The sequence below is a fragment of the Solanum verrucosum genome, unplaced genomic scaffold, assembly GCF_900185275.1.
Source record: "Solanum verrucosum unplaced genomic scaffold, falcon-dt-bn FXZP01000008.1, whole genome shotgun sequence".
NCBI lineage: Eukaryota > Viridiplantae > Streptophyta > Magnoliopsida > Solanales > Solanaceae > Solanum > Solanum verrucosum.
In genome coordinates, this window is record NW_026020195.1 from 794,478 (window position 1) to 814,359 (window position 19,882).

The following is a 19,882-nucleotide window of genomic DNA, read 5'->3' on the forward strand; positions in this document are numbered from 1 at the left end:
CGTCGATTAGAGTCATCGGTTGAGTCTACCCAACAGGGCTTCACTAAAACCAACCTAACGTTTTACTCGGATGTGGGATTTTAGCAAACTCGGTGGCGTTGGAAAGAGGATTCAATTATATATCATATCATAGGTCATGGGACACATAATTCCTTTTGTGCTAAGAGTTATTACCATCTGATGTTGACTCACTCAATAATTTTCCTCTAATTGGTTGTTGACCCTCACCACGGTCAGACCTACGAACCGTAGATCAAATGACGGTCCGTGCTGGTCGACCGTAGTTCGTGTCAGAGGCTGGATAAATGAGTCTTGATCCACGAACACAAACCACAGACCGTGGGTCTATCCACGACTCGAGACTTAGCCGATTTTCTGAGCTGGGTTTAGGGAAGGGTTGTAATGGTGAACCACGGACCACCAGCATGGGCCATGGTCTGACCTACGGTTCGTGAATGGCAACCGTGGGTTGCACCTAGAACTTCTCAAAATCTGCATTTTTTTGTCTGTTTCGGATACGGGGTGTTACAAATATAGTAGCCACTAATAGTACCTTTTAGTCGCTGCTAATATTTAAAATAGTCGCCACTAATAGTATCTTTTAGTCGCTGCTAATATTTAAAATAGTCGTCACTAATAATATCTTTTAGTGGCAACACTAGTCGCCAAAAATATCTATAATAGTTGCCACTAATAGTTTTTTCTGTGGCAACACTAATCACCAAAAATCTATAGACCGTATCACCAAAAATCCATCGGTAAAATTTGGGTTTTCCCGATCTGGGCCTCGTTTGAACTTTAAAATGTAGACGTTTTCCCTTTCGGATAAACTAACGCCATTAATAAGGTTTTAACGTATTGCCACAAAAAATTTTGGCCAGAATCCCGTCTCACCAAAAGTCCATGGACTATATAGCACATGAAAAACGATAAAATTTGGGTTTTCCCGCCCTAGGCCTCGTTTAAACTTGAAAATGTAGATATTTGCCCCTCTAGACCAACTCATGCCATTAATAAGGTCTTAACGGACGCCTACAAAAAAATTCGATCAAAAACTCGTGAGAATTTCGTATCACCGAAAATTCTCAGACTATAGCACACGAAAAACTGTAAAATTCATGTTCTCCTGCTCTGGGCCTCATTTCAACTTGAAAATGCAAACATTTGTCGCTCCGGACCAACTCACAACATTAATAAGGTTTTAACGGACGCCCACAAATTTTTTTTAGCCAAAAACCAGCTGAAATACCGAATCACCAAGAATTCATAGACTATAGCACACGAAAAAAGGTAAAATTAAGGTTTTCCCGCTCTGGACCTCGTTTGAACTTGAAAATGCAGATGTTTGCCCCTCCAAACCAACTCACACCATTAATAAGATCTTAAGGAACGCCTACAAAAACCCGTCGGAATCATGTATCACCAAAAATTCATGGACTATAGCACACAAAAAATGGTAAATTTTGGATTCTCCCGCTCTAGGCCTCGTTTGAACTTGAAAATGCAGACGTTTGCCCCCTGCGCACCAACTCACGCCATTAATAAGGTCTTAACGAACGCCTACAAAATAATTCGGCCAAAAACCCGTCTGAATTCCATATCACCAAAAATTCATGGACTATAGCACACGAAAAATAGTAAAATTCAGATTTTCCTGCTCTACACTTCGTTTGAACTTGAAAATGCAGACGTTTACCCCTCCGAACCAACTCACACCATTAATCACCTCCATTTTTTCTTTTTTCTATTTTCTGGGGTGGGGGTGTGGGGGAGGCTTGGGCTAACATTTATAGGAAACTTACATATCCTTCGCTAACTAATATATCGATATGATTAATATATGTATTATTTAAATATTTTCGTTGTATATGTACTATATATATTATGTATATGATATGTATAATATATATATATATATACTTTGATATATGAATATGTATACATGTTTAGTATAAAATAAATACCATACGCTATATATTGTATATATATTTTATAAATTAGATGACCGAATGATATTTGGTTGTAATTTTCTGTATATTTAATTTATAATATTTTACTTGGTCAAGTCCTCTCAAGTTGATGACTATGATGTTTTCAATCTTGAATAAGTTTGTTTGGTCAAATTTCTAAAATTAACTTATTTTGAAAAGTGTTTTATTTTTTGTGAGAGGTTATTTTTGTGTATGACTAATCAATTTATAAAAATACTTGTAAGTAGCAAATCAATCAAGCTACTAAAATCTCTGTATGTTAAGAAATGAAACTTGTGTCCAACTCAAATGGTCTTTAACAACAATTAATTAACAGTAATAGCTTAATTGTCGCTAAATATGTACTTCTAAAGGCAATTATTAACACTCTTTATAAATGTCCCTCAAGCTTATAGCGACATTTGATCCAATGACAATTAACTAATGTCAGTAAAAGTTTTACCTCTCTTTATTAATGTGCATATTTATTGTTGTTAAAGACTATTTTTATGATTTTTGTTTTTTTTTCTTAGGGCTTGAATTGGATTGACATAAATGAAACTTCTTGTGGTCCACTTTTCATGTGCTAAGTTTTTTCTAAGTTGAGAAGTACCTATACGCGCATAAAATATTCATACGCGCATAAAATATTCATAAAATATGTACCCAGAAAAGGCATAGATTAGTCTATACGCGCATAAAATGTTCACATCAATTTAAATAATTTATCATGATTAAATAATAAATTAAGGTAATAATATGTATGTAATTGACTATTTGTGAAGATATATGACATATATATTTTAGATGATATAAAAGTAAATTTTATCTACTAAATTTTGTATGGACTTTATTTACCATGTTATTAATAAAGTGTGCTGAATTTTGCAATCTGAAAAGTTTAAAAGATCGGGCATGATGGTAATAAAGCACGTGCTAATACGAGTCGATGATAAAAATCAATATATTTGGATGAAAGAAAATATACCTATTTGAAATAGGAACACACACATAGGTAATAGAAAAATACTCAGAAGTATATTACAATAAGAATAATTGAATGAAGGGTTGTTTTCCTTCCAAGAATAACCTATTTATATGGCTACTTTTGTTAGTAAGTCCACTTTAAACTAACTAAAACAAGGTAAAAGAGGATCAAAGTTAATCTAATCGAAAGCTCTGGCAATTCATCGAGCTCAAAATGATCCAATTGAACACAATGGATTATGGTACAGTAGTAGAATGGTCATTAAAAGGGGCTAACACTTTTGAGCCATCTTCAACATGAACTCAGGTACAAGTCGTTTTCTTGGAGTCGAATTTTCTCTAATGGTTTCAGAGCTATCACCATGAATCAGCGTAATTAGATCATCTAACATATCTATTCCACCACTCATTGGATCCTAAACGTTACCAAAGCAAGAATCAGAAGAGAAAAAATCAAGCGCGGATAAAGGAAGGACTATAATGTGTATAAGAACTTCAAGCAAATGAGGCATCAGTTACCTGAAGAAACAAATCTGTATGTGTCTTTCCTTCATAGAGGATACTATACATTCTGCTTTGACACCGAGACCTTTAAGAGTATCAGCAAAACTCTTGCTGGATTGAGTGAAATAGCAAACTTTGCAAAAGATGTTTCGATCTACACAGTATATATACTATTTGAAAAGAATGATTGTGTTACTCTGTTAGAATAGCACAAAACAAGCACATGGCATTTCGAAAGAAAGTCCTCCTAATTGAAGGTCAAATGTCTACTGTTCATCTCATCGATACATTATCCAACTAGTTTGAAAGTGATCAATAAGCTCAAGGATATTATACCTGCTCATGTGTTGAAAAATGGTGTATTGGTTCAATCAACTCCACTTACCAAAATCAAGAAAAGAGATGCTTCATTAATCATTTTGCCCGTGACCTTATTAAGCAACTTATAGCTTCTATAGCAACAATTGCTAAATTTTGGACATATAATTTTAAAATTGTAAGTAACTGTTTTCAACGATAAGAAACTAAATGTCAAACCGATTAAATTTATATCTTAGATCCACCTTTTCATTCAACATCTTGAAATTCTGTATATGCATACGTTTGTATATATACTATCACTTAATTATAGTTTATTGATATAAATATATTTACTCGATTAAATTGCTTAATTATAGTAAGTTATATTATTTGACGTTGTAATGACCCGGAAGGTCATTTTTGAAAATTTTCACAAAATTACCATTTTACCCCTCTCGATAGTTGTCTCGAGTTATTTTTGACTTGTTGGTGAAGTGGGTTTGAGAATTTTATACTATTCGATAATTTCGATTATTTAGTTGGTGGTATTTATTAAATAATGAAGTTTTATTAGTGGGTGATTAATGGGCCAAGTCCAGAATATAAGTAATATCCTATACCACTTAGCCCATGTAAAAAAATTAAATAAATCAGAGTTAAAGGTAATTAATATTATATTTTTAGTCGAGCACGAAAGGGCAAAAAAAAAATCAGTTTGCGGCTAAAATCTGTAACCGAAGGAGACGAAGAGAACATTAAGCGACCTTCTGTTCAGGTAATGTAATCATCATCATTGCCTGAATTTTTGTATTTGTATATATGGGTAAGAACATATCATTGTTATTGTGAATTAAAGTGGGGTCGTAAGTGGAAAGTATGTATAATTGAATTGCAAGTGAGAATGGATATACCTATTCTAATGTGTATTTTTTTTACTTGGAGGAACAAATACCTTCATTGCCATATGGATGTAATCATTAGATAATGATTGGATGATCCTATACTTACTAATGATTTAATAATTACAAGTATTTTGACATTGAATTCACAATCTGCAAATTGAGTTTCTTAGACTTAAGTTACTGATATAGTAACTTGACGTTGGGATCTATTTTAATTAATTATTTATTATTATTATTATTAAATATTGAGTGTATTATATTATATGAAAACTATTAGGGTTGTTATGTTTAGAGAAATTATGATTTAACCCTAGACTTGAAATTCAGGAAATATGAGATTTGACCTATTGGTTGGAATCAAGATTTAGAAATTTTATTATAAACTTGGGTGAATTTTTGGGTCAAGGCTAAACACATAGCAATATGAGTGTTGTTAGTATATATTCAGAATCTTATCGTGGTTACTTATTTGAATAGATTGCTTTGAGTTGGAAGTTCAACGAGATGGGAAGACTCGAGACCCGGAGTGATTGTTCAATTAATTAAGGCAAGTGGATTTCTAAACCCTTGTTAAGTGTATGGAATTCGTGTATTTCCTTGTGATATGTGTTTGGGGGTAATGAGACTCGGTGATGTGTTGACTTGTACATATTGATTATTTTCTAATGATGAAAAAGGGGTTAATAAAAGGCAATGTGGTTAATTGTTGATGTGTGATGTTTGAGACTGGGTTGAAAGGCTTGTTGAATCGTTGTTGATGTTGTATCCTGATTGTCTTGTTGTGAATTGTGCAATGTTATGAAAATGGTCATCTCCTCATTATTTGTGTGAACATGTCATTTGCATTGTTCTGAGACATGGTTCTGACAAGTGTTATGTGCATTGAGAAAGAATAAGAAAATAAAGAGGATGTACCATTTCGAGGGACGTATCGCGCGCCGCGATGGATACTATAATTCGAGGGACGTGTCGCGCGCCGTGACGGATACTATATTTCGAGGGACGTATCGTGCGCCGCGATGGCTACTATTATCGAGGGTCGTATCGCGCGCCGCGATGGATACATGGACAGATATGTCCCCCATGGGTCCCGGACTGAGAGACAGCGGGTGTGTATCATTAGGTCAGACATGCATCACTAGACTTGACATTACATTTCATTGCATTGCACTTCTTTATTACTGGTGAACTTGATCTTGTGTGTTGCTGATCTTGTGAGTGCCTTTCTATGGAACTTGTGACTGATGAATTATTGAGCTTGTTGTTGAAGATATGCAATTGTTAGAGTGTTGCTGTTGAGGATATGAAACTATTATTGTTGTTGAGGATATGAAATTGTTAGAGAATTGTGTTGAGCTATGTGCTTTGTAAACTTTGAACTGTTAGGTTGGGCTGGTTTTATACAGATTGTAGTTGTGAAGGTTCGGTTGGGTGTAAGGAGTACTCGTATTCTATCCCCTTAGCTCGTGTTTAGAGGTTTACTTGTTGAGTACCGTGTGGTTTGGTACTCACCCCTTGCTTCTACAATTTTTTGTAGGTTACGAGCCTGAATTTTTGTGGTACTTGTTATTCTTTTCTTTTTCGAGGCTTCTGGGAGATTTGTAAGGTAGCTGTTTATCTTCTTAGCAATCCTTCTTACTCCTGTTTATGATTTTGTTCTACTCTAGCAACAATGTCATATGAGACTTGTATTCTTCTTTTGATTCAATTGTAATACTTTAGAGGCTTGTGCACGTGACAACCAGATTTTGGGGCTATTTTTGAGTTAATTATGAAATTTCCACATTTTATTGTAATGGGTGAGTGTTAGGCTGACTTGTCTTGGTGGGATAAGACGAGTGCCATCACGTCCATTTTTGGATCGTGACAGACGTATGCGAATAAATATATTTAAAAATAACAGAAATAATAACATATAAAAGAGTCGTGTGGGGGTATTAAATATGCCTTTCTTTTTCCATTTTTTGTTTCTTTCTAAGGCTTGACTTGTCCTTGTGAAGTTGATGGATATTATTTCTATGAAAAATAGTTATGGAAAGATATTTTTAACAGGCTAATAAAAAAATAATGTAATAAAAATTGATTCAAAGTTATTAGATTATGTTGGAATCATAACAATCATTCTGACAATTTGCTCTATATATGTGTATCGAGCTAGTGTTTACATTAATTTTGATAATTTATTACGATTAAATAATAAATTAAGGTAATAAGTATATATGTATTTGACTATAATTTAGTAATAATTATTATATTCATGTATTTATTAGATGAATTTTACCTAATAAATTTTGTATGGACTTTATTTCCCATGACATTATGCGTGCTGAATTTCGCTATCGTAGGGGTGTGCTCTGAAAAGTCTAAAGGATCGGTAACAAAACACATGCTAAGACGAGTCGACCATAATAATCAATACCTAAATGAATGAAAAGATACCTTTTTTATTTTTATTTTTTATATTTATATAGGAACAAGTTTCTAAACTATTTTTTAAAATACTACAAGATAACTAAGATTTTTTTCCAAAAAAAAAAAAAGACAGGAAAAGATTCCATTAATAAATAAAGTAGTCTTATGTTCGAATCTGACAATATTATACTATAATCAAAAGGTACAACGGCTAGAACGGTCAGAATTAACATAAATGTGAGTTATCATATAAAGGGGAGAAGTTAGCACTATTTGGTGAAATAGGTTGAAGTATTTTGTTATCTGGATCAATCAACCTATTCTAGTTCGCTTTGTGTCATTTGATTTTAGAAAATTCATTGGATAGTATAGTTGATTTACATCTAACTATATCAAGGGAATAACTTTAACACTAGAACCCACAGGAACATGACCCTTTTTTGTGAAAATTATCTTCTGAATTATCATCACATCATCGATAGACACAAAAAGCAAATTTTGATATCGACTATATGAAAAACTCAAAAATATTGCTTAGATAAATTTTTTTTAGTGAGATGTACACAGTCTTCCTAGATAAAAGAGCACCTTGCATCTTGCATCTACCTTTTCACATTCCTCCCTATTGCTCGTTTATCCACAGCTCTCTCATCTTAATGAAACTTTCTATGCTTTGAATTTTTTTCTTTCTTTTGAATGTTAAAAAATCGGCTAGAAAAAACGTCTTGTAACAGTAACACACAGAGGTAGTAAAAAAAGACTTAGAAGTATATTACAATATGAATAATTGAGTGAAGGGTTTATTCCTTCCAAGGGATTTAAATTACAATATTTAAAGGCAAATATAATCTTTTGATAATGTTATTTATTGAGGACATGACATAGTGAGTGCGATACACTCATTAGTGGCAAATACAAGGCTTTATATATTGAGTAAGTATAGAAATCACACTTGTTTAAGAGCTAATTACTTATATTCGGGTTAGTTTATAATATTATGAATTTTACCAGATTTTGGACTTCGGATACATGTATCTTACACGTCCTGATACATCACGATACATATGTATCTCTTGTGCACGCATCTAGATACATGTATCTCGGATATATTATGTCAAAATTAGGTGTAATTTATTTTAGATACACTGTATTCAAATGAAATTGCAAGTATTTGGCTCTTTCACTCGCCTATGATCTTCTATCTTGCTCTCCCCTCTCCTTGTATTTGGTATCCCAGTGTGCAGTACCATTGAGTTTAATTCAATTGAAGGTTAAACATGCATATAACATGAATCTAAAGGTCCTAAATAAAAAATTTACCAATTATTTGAAGGACAAAGTGCTAATTTCCCTTAATTAACATAAGTATTAATTCCTTATTAATTACATAGTGTAAGCATAATTCAACTTAATTAACATAAGTATTGGAGTATTTATTACTAGCTTAACTCCATTGAAGATCTATCATGGACTAAGCAATTCTAGAGTATCCAAATTCCAAACATACAATTGTCCAACTCCAACACCATATTTAACTAAACATAAATATAATATTAAGTTCTTGCTCAATATAATTTTTGTTGTTACTCAATTGATCTTCTGTTCATGATCCACCATCTGCAAACATGTAAAGAAGAAAGGGTGTAAATAATGGATCTGTAATCTTGAAAAAAAAACATAAGCTATATAAATTGTCAATGTAAATAAATTTTTGATATAATACATAAATAAACATATAAAATTGACTGCACCTGACTAATAAACACTTTTAACTTTGATAGTGTACATCTGGACACTATTTGTAAGTGACTCTTTATGTAATGCATATTAATTCTGATAAATAAAGTAATTTATTTACCAAAAAAAAGTGTATGAGAAATACTTTTTCCAAAAACACTTTTTAGAAATTTGACGAAACATCAATTGTTGCTCAAAAATATTAATTGACGTAAACAAATAGCTCCTCACTCAAAGTGCTTGTTCAAAAAGAAACTTTACATAAAAATACTTTTCAAAATAAGTTAATTTTAAAAATTTGGCCAAACAGATTAAATTGTGTATCTCAAATCCAATAAAGATTACCATCTCTCATCATACCGTGTTCTTCGCCAATTGAAATATGTAATCCTTTCAACTCGTCCACAATTTGATGGGTTGGACCACTAGATAGGTCAACTAATCAACTCGTGAAGTAATAACACACACAATAACTTTTTATAAAATATTGTGATTTTTAATTAGTAGTTTTATATTTAAATTAATATATATCTTTTTTTTTTTTTTAGAATATTCCACTAAGGTCCCGTCCAGTCCTGTCCTTTTAGTTATTGGAGAGCCATACGAAAAGAATGAGACTATAAATGCGTGAATACATATTTAATCGAATTTTAGTATAAACACGAGATATCGAGTGAAAAAAAAAATAAAAATTACAAAGATATTGGAGAGAATTTTACCAGGGAGTGGGTGTATAACAACAGGTGGTGGGTGGTTATCAATTGCTGAATGATCTAGTTTAGAAGAATGAGGTTGCATTGGAATTCCACCATAATCTGTTATCATAGAAAATTAAATTAAATTCAATCATATAAAATTAATTTATCTGATTTGATAAGTAATTTAAATTTATCATATAGATTTTCACTAAAATATTGAAAAGCTTTCATAATTTTCAGTATGAGAAAATTATAAAAAAAATTTACTAATTTAATTAAAATATCTATAAAAATAGCATTGAGCATTTTTCCATGAGAATATATTTTTTAATGAAAAAAATAGTGATAAGATAATACATCATTTGACTGACAACATTGTGTTTGGTTGACCGTACATATAGAATTATATCTACATTAAGTTGTGCATAAATTTATATTGATATATTATGGTTATAGATTAATAATTTTGATTTTAAATAGTTAAGGAGGATAATAAGACTCATGTATAAAATAAATATATTGTTAATTATTCTCAATTATGAAACAAGAAAATAGATTTTATCATAACATATAGCTAATTGAATAATTCAATACTTAATAATTTATTAAATTTATAAATATCATACTAAAAAAATCAAAATTGTACATATCATTTGAATTGAAGATTAAATATGCTTAATCAGAAATCACAACGATAATAATAATAAAACTTATATTTTACATAAGCTAAAAATTTGAGATAGGAGAAGTTTACCTGGTGGTTTTATTGGTGTGCTAACATCATTATAACCATCATTAGGCATAATAGCCCTACGTGCTGTAACAAAGAAAATTTATGTTATAAATATATAATTTTCCCATTTTAATTTATGTGACAAGTATTAGTAGGTCAAACTAAATATATATATATATATATATATATATATATATATATATATTCAGTGTAAATTTTGTGTAATCTCACAAAGTAGTGTTTGATGAGGATGAAATATGTACAGACTTTACCCCTAGTCCCTTACCACAGAGATAGAGATGTCGTTTCTGATAGACCCTCGACTCAAGGAAAAACAGTATGGAAAAAGAAATAACAAAGGTAAAGAAGTACTCAAGGCAAAATACTATTAAAAAAAATGATAATTAATCATTCCGAACAGTAACTACAACAAAATAATACAATAATCGAAGTACAAAAAAAACAAATAGTAATATAATTTTCTACTAAAAAAAACCGCTCAATTTTACCTAGCTCCATCCCTATACATTACAATAAAGGGATTAATACTACACCTGTCAATCTTCTAGAGGTTGCTGAGAATAGACAGAGGATTATGACAAAAAAAGCTAGGAATAATGCTTTGTGATTCATGGAGATCAAATTGGAGCAAAAAGGAATTAATTTTATTATCTTATATGAGGTGATTATATTTTAATCAATAAGCTTATATGCTAGTCCTTTTATAATATTTCTCAAGGGATCATTGACAAGGAATTTATAAATGTGTGCACCCTTTATTGTTGGAAAAAAAAATCTATGACCAAAAAAATAAAGAAAAAAAAATCACTTCCATTTTTCCTTTTTGAGGGCTTGACTCTTGGGCTAACATTTATAGGAAACTTACGTATTCTTTGGCTAATTAGTTTATCAATATGATCAAAGTATATATATTTATATATATATTATATAAATTAGATGACCAAATGATATTTGATTATAATTTTTCGAACATTTGATTTATAATATTTTAGTTGGTCAAGTCCTCTTAAGTTGATGACTATGATGTTTTCAGTCTTGAGTAAGCTTTGCTTCGTTAAATTTCTAAAACTAACTTATTTTGAAAAGTATTTACTTTTGGTGAGAAGTTATATTTGTGTTTGGCTAATCATTTGCAAAAACACTTTTAAGTAGCAAATCAACCGAGCTATTAAAATCTCTGTATGTTAAGAAATGGAACTTGTGTCTGACTCAAATGATCTTTAACAGTAATAGCTTAATTGCCGCTAAATATGTACTTTTAAAAGCAATTATACACTCTTTATAAATGTCCCTAAAGCTTATAGCGATATTTGATCCAATAGCAATTAACTAATGTCAGTAAAAGTTTTACCTCTCTTTATTAATGTGCATATTTATTGTTGTTAAAGACTATTTTTATGATTTTTGTTTTTTTCTTAGGGCTTGAATTGGATTGACATAAATGAAACTTCTTGTGGTCCACTTTTCATGTGCTAAGTTTTTTCCAAGTCGAGAAGTAGCTAATTTATTTTTATTATATATAGAATAGTCTCACCAGTCCGTAGATTAGTCTATACGCGCATAAAATGTTCACATCAATTTAAATAATTTATCATGATTAAATAATAAATTAAGGTAATAATATGTATGTAATTGACTATTTGTGAAGATATATGACATATATTTATTAGATGATATAAAAGTAAATTTTATCTACTAAATTTTGTATGGACTTTATTTGCCATGATATTAATTAAGTGTGCTGAATTTTGCAATCTGAAAAGTTTAAAGGGTCGGGCATGATTGTAATAAAGCACGTGCTAATACAAGTCCATGATAAAAATCAATATATTTGGATGAAAGAAAATATACCTATTTGAAATAGGAACACACACATAGGTAATAGAAAAATACTCAGAAGTATATTACAATAAGAATAATTGAATGAAGGGTTTTTTTCCTTCCAAGAATAACCTATTTGTATGGCTACTTTTGTTAGCAAGTCCACTTTAAACTAACTAAAACAAGGAATAAGAGGATCAAAATTAATCTAATTGAAAGCTTTGGCGATTCATCGAGCTCAAAATGATCCAATTGAACACAATGGATTATGGTACAATAGTAGAATGATCGTTAAAAGGGGCTTACACTTCGAGCCATCTTCAACATGAACTCAGGTACAAGTCGTTTTCTTGGAGTCGAATTTGCTCTAATGGTTTCAGAGCTATCACCATGAATCAGCGTAATTAGATCATCTAACATATCATCTATTCCACCTCTCATTGGATCCTAAACGTTACCAAAGCAAGAATCAGAAGAGAAAAAATCAAGCGCGGATAAGGGAAGGACTATAATGTGTATAAGAACTTTTCGCGATATAAGCAAATGAGGCATCAGTTACCTGAAGAAACAAATCTGTATGTGTCTTTCCTTCATAGAGGATACATTCTGCTTTGACACCGAGAGCTTTAAGAGTATCAGCAAAACTCTTGCTGGATTGAGTGAAATACGTACATTAGCAAACTTTGCAAAAGATGTTTCGATCTACACAGTATATATACTATTTGAAAAGAATAACCGTGTTACTCTGTTAGAATAGCACAAAACAAGCACATGGCATTTCAAAAGAAAGTCCTCCTAATTGAAGGTCAAATGTCTACTGTTCATCTCATCGATACATTATCCAACTAGTTTGGACCTTGTGGAGATCACTTTATGGGCTACCTTTCCATACTACATGCAGCCACTAGGTTCTACGGTTAACTAACCAGTTTTGCTCTGCTCCATAGTTTATGTATCTAACCTATACAGCTTATATCCTAGTGACATAGGCTGGCTGCATCCAGTGGAAATGCCTCAAAATGGAGGATTTTTAGCAATCGAAACCATCTATCCTCATTCTTGGTTATATTGGTTCCGCCTGTGACTTGCGTTGATGCAATGATAGGTTTTGCAACGGAAATTCTGATATATGATGGGTAGAGGGCCACAGACAAACATGAAAAGTCCCAATGAATTGGATATATAGGGTTGGCGGTGGCAGGTAATTGAGGACAACGAGGTGTTCATACAAAAAGTAAGACAGATATTGGACCTCGGAGCCTGAGTTAACCTCAAAAATTAGCTCACGACTCTTGACTTCGGTACCTTGTTAAGAAATGAACTATGGGCCTAACTCAACCTCAAAAGCTAGTTCAGAAAGCGATGATTGATATAACAACTCATTCCTCAACCAATGTTGGACACTTAGCAAGTATTAAGGGTCTACATGAAATGCTATTAGTAATTACCATTTACTAAGGAAATCTTCAACCAGTCAAATTAGTTTAACTAAAATGAATGGCAATGGCCTGAATATCTAGTTCAGATAAACTCATTCCAACTTAGTATATCGAGCATACACTCATGGTGAACTTGAAACTATAACGCATAAAAGTTGCTCTTCCCCGTCCCGTTTTATGTGACACCCTTCCGTTTTTAGTCAATCCCAAAAAGGATGATACATTTCTATATTTAGTAACTGAATTGTATAGTAAATAAGTGCATGAAGAGGAGGTCTAGACCTGGAATCACACGGAATGGAATAATCTGCGGTACCATGGAAAAGGACCATAGGAGGAAGAAGAGAGACAGCATTTTTTGTGTTTGGATCCTGAGCCATTAATTCTGGTGAGTATTGTTTCAGACCTTGTTCCCCTTCCATTATACTGTGCAAGTACTAAAAACAATATCAGCGATATGTACTGGAAAAATTTAATAGCAGTATGCGTTTGTAAAAGCATTCATGTACCAGAAGTCAGTAACATATATACCTTAGAAAAATGGAACGGTACAAACCTCGGCTATGGAAGTGATCAACAAGCTTAAGGATATTATACCTGCCCATGTGTTAAAAAATGGTGTGTTAGTTCAATCAATTCCACTTACCAAAATCAAGAAAAGAGATACTTCATTAATCATTTTGCCCGTGACCTTATTAAGCAACTCATAGCTTCTATAGCAACAATTGCTAAGTACACGCTTTGAGCTCAAAGAGAAACAGAAATGACAGTGCTTGCAAGTTGATGGAAAATCATAAGGAAATATCATCAAATTAATTTAATGGAATCTAATGAACTTCGTATATCATTCAACAACAACAACATACCTAGTGTACACAGACCTTACCCCTACCTCATAGGTAGAGAGGAGTGTTTCCGATAGACCGTCAGTTTAAATACAACAAAATCTGGACTCAGTTCAATTGAAATTCTAACTTCATCTGGGAATTTAAGGTTTTTAGAAGACCTAAAGGAAGAAGTGGCAAAAAATTCTAAGCCTTGTAGTCCCAGAACTTGAACAAGAACTTACCCGCCAGATAGACCAAAATATGTCTTTATTTGGGAGACACTCCAAGAAGCTCTCGGTTCGGCACCAGTCTCCTTGATTGCCTGCTCCAAGAGAGCACATGTAGCAATATGTGCACCAGCGGATTGTCCCATTAAGTAAATTCTAGAAGAAGAATAAACCATGATATTTCATTCTTAATTAGAGGGAATTATTCATGAGAATGTAAGGAAAACAACTCGGCTACCTGTTCGGATCACCTCCATATTCAGCTATCTTGTTACAAACAAAGGAGATACCTTGAGAAGCATCCTTAACCATGTCACTAATTGTTCCCTGAGGAAAATTTCTGCAAACAATTAATGTAACGCCTTTAGTTATCAAAAACCAACTAGTGGCTGCATACAAGTACAATTTAAGCGTCCATCGAATGATCCAACATATAGTATATGCAACGTGAGAGAAACAACGGGAGAAAGTTTGACTTGGAATTTTTTCTTCCTCGGTTGCGCAAAGCTTACATCACATCTTGGACATTGTTCTTCTCTTAATCCTCTTCAACTTGTTAGATTAATATTTCCCAATCATATTAGCTGGCTCCTTTCGGATGAGTTGGGAGTTATATTGTGAGAAAGATCTTTGTGCTTGGATGCAAGAAAGATTATTTTATGAGGAAAAGAAAATAAGTAATGCTCTTTAGATGCATCATCACATATATGGTAAACCAACACTCTGCTTTCGCCTTTCTGATATTAGACCAGTTCGTTCTATTGTATCATTACACAGAACAAGATTGTTGTAGGTTGTGAAAGTTACAAGAAAGGTATTAGCGAAATCCTTTTTTTCTTTTTTTCAGATAACGTATCATGTGGTAAATAAGTTGAAATGCCTAAATCTTTCCTACGAAAGCAAAAAAACTAAAAACTAATAACTCAGAAATGTGCAAGAAATAGAGAACATGAACTACAAAACTCATACATCTAAACGATCCATCATGCAAATGTACATTGAGCCCAAAAAAGCACTGGTTTTCTCAGATGAAATAGTAATCACCTGTAATCAATGCATGCCACAATAATGTCTCTTTCTGACAATTGTTGTCCTAGAAGAGAACCCCAAGCTTTGTAGCTGTAACACAAAGAAGAAAGAATAACTAAGAACAAAATTTTATCAAACCGTCACTGGCTCGCTTAAACAAGAGAAGGAGTCACTATTTTAACTATGTGTTGATTAATGTTTACAATGTAAGAGTAAAAGCTTCTACGGTGTAGCCACGTAGCATAGTAAGCCGCAGGAATAATAATCCTCAAACATTCATGCTGAAAAGCTAATAGATCAGCTTTCGATGCTTATAATGTGAATGGTTTGAAGAAAATGTAACAGTTTCCACACTTAGCATACAGATAAAAACTGGCAGCTCATATTATCTCAGACTAGATTTTACAACATAGGATATTCCTCGGTTGTAAGGATAAATGGATGTAATTGAAGGAAATGACTTAATTACGCACCCAATGATCCATGCTCCACCTGTTACAAATGCAACAACTGGCTTTGGCCCGTTCATATTTTTCGGCAGGTATAGATCTAGCCTGCACCATGAAACTTTAACCAGGTATAAATCCATGAAGACATACAAAAGTATGCTCAAGCATCCTATGAAAATAAGGACTGAATTCCACAAAGTATACCTATTTCTCGGTTGATCACCATAAACAATGCCTCTAAGTACTTGACTGGAATAGAAATAGTAATATCCAACTGCATCAGACAAGCATGATTTATTTATGGGCGTTATATTCTAAAATATGAAGTCAACAAGATATTTAAAATCAGGTGTTCAGATGACATATCCGAGATGTTTCAGACCTTGAATAAAACCAGGTATAAGCAGCATAGCATAACAGCCAAGGGCAAGAAACCTGGCAATCCATCTGTACCCTACCCTGAACAAAGGTGGATAGCCAGAAAACATTTAGAAAGTGCCGTTTATATACATTAGACATTAAGATTTGAGATATGAATATATCCCTACAGCATAGAATATTCAAAGAGTTACTAAGAGAGGATTGCAGTGACGTTGATTGGCTAACTATAAAAGTTAATATTAAAAGAGTGCTAGGCATTCTAAAAGCTCCTCTTGAAAGGCTAGGGTGAAATGGAACATTTGGGTGATAAGCAATCAAGTGGTTTCTTTATAACATGTGGAGAAGCTGAATTTTACTAGTCTACTTCAATGGCTCTACTGATATGCAACAATAAAGAATATCTAAGAAGTTGTTGTGTAGTGTAAAATTTGATAGGGCGAAACCTTCAGATAGATGAACCGACCTATTCACAGGTGAGAATATTTGGCATAAACGGCATAGAGACAAATCATAGTTTTAACTTGACCATCTAAGATGGCAGGGTCACATATCTCTAGGAGGTGACTTGGACATGCTGATCTAAGACACAATAACCTGGCATGGAAAAGGTTGGAATCATCATGCATAACTCTTTTATGTAGATGGAGGAAAGAAGAAAATCAGTAGACACGTGTTCTCCCTCCTTAAGTTTGGTTAGCAGGAAAAGGAGGCCAGCAGAGAATTCATTCCTAGGAGGCCAGCAGGAAAAGCTTATTCCCTCCACTTCACTTCCAACTTGTCATTGTTGGTAAGCAGCTTCTTGAATATGCAAGCTAAAAGCCAGCCCACCAAATATAATAGCATCACTAGAAACTTATCCTCAAATCATTAGAAGTGAAAGTGAACAACATACTCTTACTGCCAGTTATGGCATCTGTTCCTGTCCCTCAAGTTAACCCCTTCCTTTGTTCTGTATGACTGTATTCTGTGTAAGTTCAGGTGTAATCGGTTGCCTTCTCATTTCACTTTTCATTCATCTTATACTACTTCCAATAACACATTAAACTACATGAAAGGTGAAATAAGACGGGTGACTTACTCTTTAGTATGATTGGTCTTTCCTAACACCTGAAGTATAATTGATCGTGAACTCTATAAGGAAACATACTCCCAACTAGTGTTGTCTCCAAAGCTGGTAAAACCATGGTTACATGTAATGCTAGACCACTTATAAATTTTGAGCTGGTATAAACTTTGTCTAATTTTACTCTCACTAATCGGAAAAAGTCTCATTATTTCCCTTGACCCCTAACGGCGCTCCAACTGGTAATTGTAACCCATAGACAAGGGTTGAGGAACAAATTTGAACCTTTTTTTTCTCGAAGAGTTTAGCACGTGCATATTAGATCTCTGTTAATGGTAAAGGAAAAATACAAGACAAATGCATAGTTATTTTCTAATGGCCAAGGTATGAATGAACTAAAATTGTAACAAATCGCAAATATGAGCAATTCCGGATAGTATAGAGGCAAATTGGATCTTTTCCCTTAAAACAGTCAAAGTTCAAGACAATATTTCCCAGAAGACAAACCAATACACAAACTCAAATATAAACAAATCCAAACATGTAACCGATAAAATCATTATAACCAGAATACAACAACTACACCTCAACCCAAACAAGTTGGGATTGGCTATATGAATCTCCACTTCTTCATTTAAGCTGATTTCATATCATCATCATATTAAACAAACCATTATAACAAGAATTCAACAACTACACCTCAGTTCCAAGCAAGTTAAGGTCCACTATATGAATCCCCACTATTTCATTTAAGCTCACTCATATCATCATCATCATACTAAATAAAACACTATAACCAAAATACAACAACTACGCCTTAGTCCCAAACAAGTTGGGATGAACTATATGAATCCCCGCTACTTCATTTAAGCTCATTCATATCATTATCATCATCGTCATCATACTAAATAAAACATCCTAAACCAAAATACAACAACTACGCCTCAATCCCAAACAAGTTGATGTCACCTATATGAATCTCCACTTCTTCATTTAAGCTCATTCATATAATCATCATCATCATACTAAATAAAACATTCTAACCATAATACAACTAAACCTCAATCCTAAACAAGTTGGAGTCGCCTATATGAATCTTCAGTTCTTAATTTAAGCTCAATTCATATCATTGTCATCATACTAAATAAATCATTCCAACCAGAATACAACAACTACCCCTCAATCCCAAACAAGTTGGGCTCATCTATATGAACCTCCGCTTCTTCATTTAAGCTCATTCATATCATCATCATCATACTAAATAAATCATTCCAACAAAAATACAACAACTACGCCTCAATCCCAAACAAGTTGATGTCGCATATATGAATCTCCGCTTCTTCATTTAAGCTCATTGCATACCATCATCATCATCATACTAAACAAAAAATTATAACCAAAACACAGTTTTATAAAAGAGATTATTACCCGAGATATCGCAAGAGTCTAAAGCTAAGCCTAGTTACAACATAAGTATCAGAAGCAGCCCTTCCCATTTCTCTGCGACAACCCTCAACAGCTCCAGACAAAAGGGAATTTGCACTGGCAATCCGGCGCCTCCTCTGCTGCATAACTAAATTGGACGACGAAGACGACGAAGAAGAGTAACTAAAAGCTCTAGTAAGAAGGGGTTTTGTCTCAATCTTTGAATCATCGTCATCTTGAACAAGTAGTATGGTTGATGAAGAAGATGAGGGTATAATATGGGGTTCTGATCTGACTAACATTGTGTCAGCAGTAGCAGAGGATGTTGGAATCAACATTGAAGGTGGTGAATTGGGGTTAGAAATAGGAAGAAGATTTGAGGGTTGCATTGAGAAAACTACAAAAAAGATTTGATTTTTAACTAATAATCAAGAACAAGAAGACAAATTTATCTATGGAAAGTAAAAAAGATTTGATTTTTAAGGGAAAAAAACAAGAAAACAATGTTATCAAGAATTCAAGATTCAATTTTTATTGCTGAAAAGGTGAAAAAATGAGTTGGATTTTTGTTGGGTACTGTTAAAGTTAGTTCAATTGAAGGGATGGGAAGATGGAGGGATCAAGATTCTCTTATCTCATTGAATTATTGATTTGATTTCATAGAGATTTGAGAAAATTTTGTGTTCTTTTTCGTTGATAGTTTGAATTTTTACAGAGAAGAGGAGGAAGAAACAATAGTGGGGACAACGCTAAAGGTTTGGTTCCACATGTTGTGTAATCATATGTTAGTTTTTTTGTATTTGTTTTTAGCATATGTTTTTTTCTTTTAAGGGAAAAAGAACAAATATACCCCGAGGGTTCGAACTATCGTAAATGATATACAGATATTCTCCATCATAATTTTAGGGCATTGGTGCCCTTGTCGTTCAAAAAACTAGAGCATATATATCATTTATA

General features: G+C 33.0%; 1 protein-coding gene across 6 annotated transcripts in view; it reads right to left on the minus strand.

The window, feature by feature from the left end:
- Positions 1-19,610, minus strand: part of LOC125829854 (probable isoprenylcysteine alpha-carbonyl methylesterase ICMEL1) — a 28,721-nt gene extending 9,111 nt beyond the window's left edge. For 2 of the 6 annotated variants that reach the window (XM_049509065.1, XM_049509062.1), the window contains exons 1-10: positions 18,929-19,610; positions 16,439-16,515; positions 16,261-16,330; positions 16,081-16,161; positions 15,623-15,697; positions 14,817-14,918; positions 14,594-14,734; positions 14,056-14,121; positions 13,807-13,950; positions 12,645-12,735 (exon numbers count right to left, since the gene is read on the minus strand). In XM_049509065.1, coding sequence (XP_049365022.1) covers positions 12,645-12,735; positions 13,807-13,950; positions 14,056-14,121; positions 14,594-14,734; positions 14,817-14,918; positions 15,623-15,697; positions 16,081-16,161; positions 16,261-16,330; positions 16,439-16,515; positions 18,929-19,314 — 1,233 coding nt within the window. In that variant the 5' untranslated portion in view covers positions 19,315-19,610. Of the gene's footprint in view, positions 1-12,376; positions 12,533-12,644; positions 12,736-13,806; positions 13,951-14,055; positions 14,122-14,593; positions 14,735-14,816; positions 14,919-15,622; positions 15,698-16,080; positions 16,162-16,260; positions 16,331-16,438; positions 16,516-18,928 lie in introns of those variants that run through there. The other 4 variants (XM_049509066.1, XM_049509063.1, XM_049509061.1 and 1 more) reach the window with 3 other exon arrangements.
- Between the last annotated feature and the right edge of the window lie 272 nt (positions 19,611-19,882).